Here is a 5516-nt window from a genome sequence, read left to right on the forward strand (position 1 = left end):
AGGGTGATTTAATCTAACAAAATGAAATATATATGCAAATACACTGTACAACGATTGAATGCATTAAACTTGTATTTTGATGTACAAATAATTTCGGGATAACAAAAACTTTTAATCTTTTAAGTTAGCTTTAATTATTAATTTGTTTCCTCAAGTTTGAAATTTATTGATTTTGTCCTTAAGCTTATGCTATAACTACTGAAACTCGAAAAATTTTATAAATAAAAAAACAAAATGTACCTTGCACATCAGCATATTTGACATGCCAAGTATGCAACAAATTAATTTGGAAGTCAATTGTTGTTTTAAAATATAAAGGACTAATGTGATAATTTAAGAGGATTAAATTGATAAGGATAAATTTGAGGTGCTAAATCCCATCAAAACGCCTGGTTTTCTAGATAATTTACATATGATGCTTTGCGGATTAGCCATATATTTGTTTCTATTTTGTACTGAAATACCTTCTTATACACACAACCAAACATCAACTTTGATATCATACTCTTCACTACTATCTCTAACACTCTTTGAAATGACGACATCCTCTTCAATACCTTGTCTTATCTCCTTCACAATCTTCTTCCTCATCATTTCAACTTGTGTGAAATCTAAAAAAGATTCTTTCGTCATAGAAATCATACACCGTGATTCTCCAAAATCCCCACTATTCGATAACACCACAACTCACTTCCAAAGATTCTACAATGCCTTGCTTCGATCTGAACAGCGAATGAATTACTTGTTCCCCAATAAAACTAGCACCATAAACAATTATGATCCGCGACCTACTTTGTTTGGCCGACCTGGAGGAGAATATGTCATGCAGTACTCCTTGGGACGTCCAATGTTTGAAACATATGGCATCATTGACACAGGTAATTAATGTCAACATTGCATTTCGTCTATCTGGTTAGAAAAATGGATAATGAAGTTTAGTCACTCAATTTTGCGCCAATTATTGATTTGGCCCATCAAGTTTAATTTTTAACAAGTCAACCCCTTATGTTTTTGTAAGTTATCACGTGTTAGTCATCTAGGTTTTAATACACAAATCCTCAAGTTAATCTGTGTGAAGTATGTCGATAGTTTGACATGTGTAGGTTTTTAAATAAAAACAAGTCAGATTTCACAAGTCATCTGACTTGTTAAAATAAAGATATAATAAGAAAATCATATGATTTTTCTCATTTAGCCACATTTATATGTCAAGTTATCAAGATACTTTACATTTCAATTTAACTAGAATGCTAACATATGTTTCAAAACCTAGCAAACTAACGTAGTAACGTAAGAAAATATAAGAGATTAGCTAAACTGATAAAAAATTAAATCCATGAGACAAAATTAGCAGTTAAGGCAAACTTGAGACACTAAAAGTCTCATTATCCCTGAAAAAAAAAATCACAAAAACTTGTTGAATTTTTGGTTGTGACAATGATAGGTAGTGACCTCACTTGGCTACAGTGCATACCTTTCACAACAAGTTTTGATCAAGGTTCTCTGCCGTACTTGGATACTAATTTTAACTGGGGTCTCCACGTTGTGGAATGCCAAAGCCGACCGTGCGTACACATTGTGAATCCATCAGTGACGCAAGTCTTTTGTGCTCATGATAGTTGTCAGTGTAAATATATGGTATCATATGCTGATGATTCAACTACAGCTGGAGACGTGTTCCACACGTTACTCAGACTTCAAACAGTAAATGGTGACTTTAGGGGATTTCCTATGTTCATATTTGGATGTAGTAGAGAAACAACAAGTGATATTGGTCCAGGAGCTTTTTCTGGCATAGTTGGGCTTGGAAGAGGACCAGCATCACTGGTCTCACAACTCTATAACTACATTGATGGAAAATTCGCTTACTGTTTAGCACCAGTTGGGCAAGATGCTGATAATGACATGAGGTTTGGTCCAATTGCTGCTGTTTCTGGACCAGATGTCGTTTATACTCCAATGATAGCAGGAAATTCAATAACTTATTATCATATTTTGATGGAGGGGATTACTGTGGGAGACGTATATATACCTTTTTTATCAGGTGATGATTGTGAATTTAATCCCATGCATGCATTAATTTGGTCAACATTTTTTATTTTCTATTTATAGTTTATGGGATAATAAAACTTTTAATCCTTAAATTTCTCTAAACTTTTGATTTAGTCTTTAAACTAAAATTTGATTCAGTATAATTCAGTTTTTATAGTTTGTTGAATTATGAAATTATGGAGGTTTGAGTTGTATTGAGTCAAGAAACTATATATAAAAACTAAATTCTTTCAAGGTTAAAAACTATAAGGAATAAGTTGTTCTAAATCAAAGTTCAATGATTTGATCAACATATAATTGTGGAAAAGTTCAAGGATCAAAACTGATATTTTCCCATAATTGATTCAATAATAGATATTCTGGTTGAAATAACATCATCATCATCATCATCATCATCATAATACTGCTACCCCCTTTCTGAAAACAAATAATAACAGCAATATATATGTTAATATTTTATTTATTAGTTTTGATCACAATCAATTTATCATGGTTGTTTCACTCACATCCTTCCTTGCAATGTTTATAATTTAAATTTAACAATGAAAGTTCATAATTATTATTGCATCTTTAAATTCTTAGAATGATTATCGTATAATCTTACCAATGAATGGAAGATTGTTAGCTAGTTACATGTTTATTACATCAATAGAATTATTAAACACTGCTTAATTAATTATCATTCATCATTTCTTACACATCCATGTGTTTAGTTATTTTGCTGATCACATTCACAAAAGTGATTAAATAAAGTTTGTTTTTGCATGTGATATTATTTTTACATAAAAATAAATGCAGGTAATACTATAGTAGTAACTAGACTACCAGAAAGATTTTACTCATTTGTTGAAGGACAAGTTGCAAGACATTTGGATCCTTTGTATACACGTGCAAGGGACCCAGGAGGATTTTACAGCCTTTGCTATTCAATTACCGATGTTGAGAGAATTCAAGGTCCAGGTATTACAATTCATTTAAGAGGAGGAGATTTAGCGTTAAGTGCATATAATATCTATGCTATGATTGATGATGGACTGCTGTGCTTCAATTTTAAATCTTACCCAGCCGATGAAGCTATCCTTGGGACCATGCTTCAGGCAAACTTCATGGTTTCATATGACCTTCGAAGGAGGCAAATTGCATTCAAGAAAATGAATTGCGCCTATAGCCACCTGGACTGATACACACACACACACACACACACATATTGTGTAATGAATGCAGTAATTTCTGGTGTTCATTGAAAAACAGGCATATATTTGCTTCTTCGTTTGAATAAATGAGTTAATTATCAATTTATTAGTCATTGTTTATATTTCCCTCTAGTTAGCTTCTTGCATTGACAAACAAGGGAACGTGATTGCATAGTGATGTTAACACGGAATCTCTCCATTTTCTCATCATCCTTTACTCTCAATCTACTTTCCCTAATCATAACCATTTATCAAATCTATGCCTAAAACAGATTCACTTCATGCAGTGATTTAAATTGTTTTTGTTGGGTTATAGGGTTACTCACCCTTGGCGAATCAAGCCCAAATACAAGCCCAATTAAAGAATGGGGCTTTGCCAGAATATTATGATAGTCTGGGCTCCTATATGTAATATGCCTGGGCCTTAAGTGCATTTTCCCCTTGTTTTTTGAAGAAGAGTGGGAGCCGTTCCTTAACTGCATGCATATTCGGAAAACTGCCACATGAATATGGGAGTTATATGATGAGGCAAGCGTGATATAATCAAACACACATTTCATTCTAGACAGCACTTACAAAATCTCTCTCGTCTCATTCTCTTTCTCTCTTCCTACCTGTCAGTGCATTTGCTATAAAACCAAGAACCGGGTTTGAATAACTCTGTTTGTGTAGAGGTATCCACTGCAACTCACAATGCACGTTTTTTGAACTCCATTTTCTTATAGTTAAGATTAAATAAGTGGATGAAAAAGGATGATATAAGAAAATGGAGAGATTTTGCATCCGATTGTGCCTGGCATATGATAATCCATATAATAAAAGGTTTTAGGTTTTCCATCAAATTTTAAATTGTCTTTTCCACATATTTTTGGATTAAGACTTGGTTTTTTTTTTTAAAAAAAAACTGATATTCTAATAATGGAGACAAAAAGTGAATTCTTTATAGTAGAGTGGAGGCTTTATGACTAACACTGGGCAAACAGATTATAGGTCAACCCACACGGGCTGGCATTTTTGCAGGTTGGGTTGAGTCAGCTCATTAGATAAAATAGGCTGGAAAACTCAATTTAACTCATTTTCTAAAAGGCTGGCCAACTTGTAGGCTGGCCCGCAAAAATTTATCATAATTTTTTTAACAATTTAAAATTTGTATAATACAAAAATATATATATATATTTCACATTTTAAAGAAAATTAGCAATTAAAGAATTTGTAAATAAATAAAATAAACATAACATTCAATCAAGAAAATTCATTTTACTATATTTTTACTATTAATCATCTTCTTGCCTAAGTGTGTTATCTTTCTCACTAAGAAAGAAAATTTGAATATAAACCCATATTAATTTTTTCAATGAATTTATATTTGTGATTTTAATCAATAGATCTGATGAGATTAATAAATAATATATATTTAAAATATTTTTATAAAAACTAATAAATTATTTATTTACAAACTATAACAAAAATTTTATTTTCAAATTGTAAAAAGGATTTACACTAGATTTTAAATGTAAAGACATATTTGGAAGTCATCAATTATATATTTGAGAAATATGGTCTTTATTGTAAATTTATAAAAAGATATAATTTAATTAAAAATAAAAAAATTTTTTAAAAACAAATGCTAGCCTACAAGCCAGCTCGTGTAGCCCGTGAGCCAAACCGTTTTAACTTGATAGTTTTACAAGTTAAGCTAGCCTAACCCATTTTAAAAAACGAGCCAATTTGTTCAACTTAATCCGTCAAATTTTGTGAGTTAAATGGGCTAGCCCGCAGGCTTAACCCATTTTCCCGGCTTTATTTATGACTCACAATAACTTTAGATTTCAAGAGAAAAATCTACTTAATAAAGCGTTAAAAGGACATTCTTAACTTTAAACTATTGAACTATTAGGGGCATAAAGTAATGTAAGTCCCAAAAATTGCAAACAATTGCCAAAGGGTTAGTGTTATTTCTTATGTACATGTAAAATCCCAAAATACCATTTAAACCAACAATTTTGATTAGTTGTTGGGTAATTATTGAATTGCCATTGTTGGCAACAAACATTCTTTTGGGACATATTATTTGAACTGATTTTTGGAACTTATTTTTCTAAAAATTTTATTAGAAATTTAAATGTTATTAATTCACTCTTTTAGAATTTAACTATCATTCTTTGTTTTCTCAAAGTTTCCTGAACGAGTTCAAACATGCAAAAGAAAAACAATTCCCAAATGGAAATGACTACTAAATATTGTGATTTCAGTAATCACCCAAACCTAAAT

General features: G+C 31.3%; 1 protein-coding gene across 1 annotated transcript; it reads left to right on the plus strand.

The window, feature by feature from the left end:
• The first annotated feature begins 411 nt into the window (after window positions 1–411).
• Window positions 412–3233, plus strand: LOC129316510 (aspartic proteinase CDR1-like). The gene is made up of 3 exons (XM_054960932.1): window positions 412–878; window positions 1445–2044; window positions 2851–3233. The coding sequence occupies exons 1-3, from the start codon at window positions 413–415 to the stop codon at window positions 3231–3233; spliced, it is 1449 nt and encodes a 482-aa protein (XP_054816907.1). The 5' UTR covers window position 412.
• The last annotated feature ends 2283 nt before the right edge of the window (window positions 3234–5516 follow it).

Source organism: Prosopis cineraria, unplaced genomic scaffold (genome assembly GCF_029017545.1).
Source record: "Prosopis cineraria cultivar Desert tree isolate PC_DT_omini unplaced genomic scaffold, ASM2901754v1 PC7, whole genome shotgun sequence".
Classification (NCBI taxonomy): domain Eukaryota; kingdom Viridiplantae; phylum Streptophyta; class Magnoliopsida; order Fabales; family Fabaceae; genus Prosopis; species Prosopis cineraria.

Bases quoted from the DNA above. Each gene is read 5' to 3' on its own strand.
- LOC129316510 (XM_054960932.1), top strand. From the start codon at position 413: ATGATGCTTTGCGGATTAGCCATATATTTGTTTCTATTTTGTACTGAA. The intron at 879-1,444 runs GTAATTAATGTC...TGACAATGATAG, and splicing joins ATATGGCATCATTGACACAG to GTAGTGACCTCACTTGGCTA. The intron at 2,045-2,850 runs GTGATGATTGTG...AAATAAATGCAG, and splicing joins ATATATACCTTTTTTATCAG to GTAATACTATAGTAGTAACT.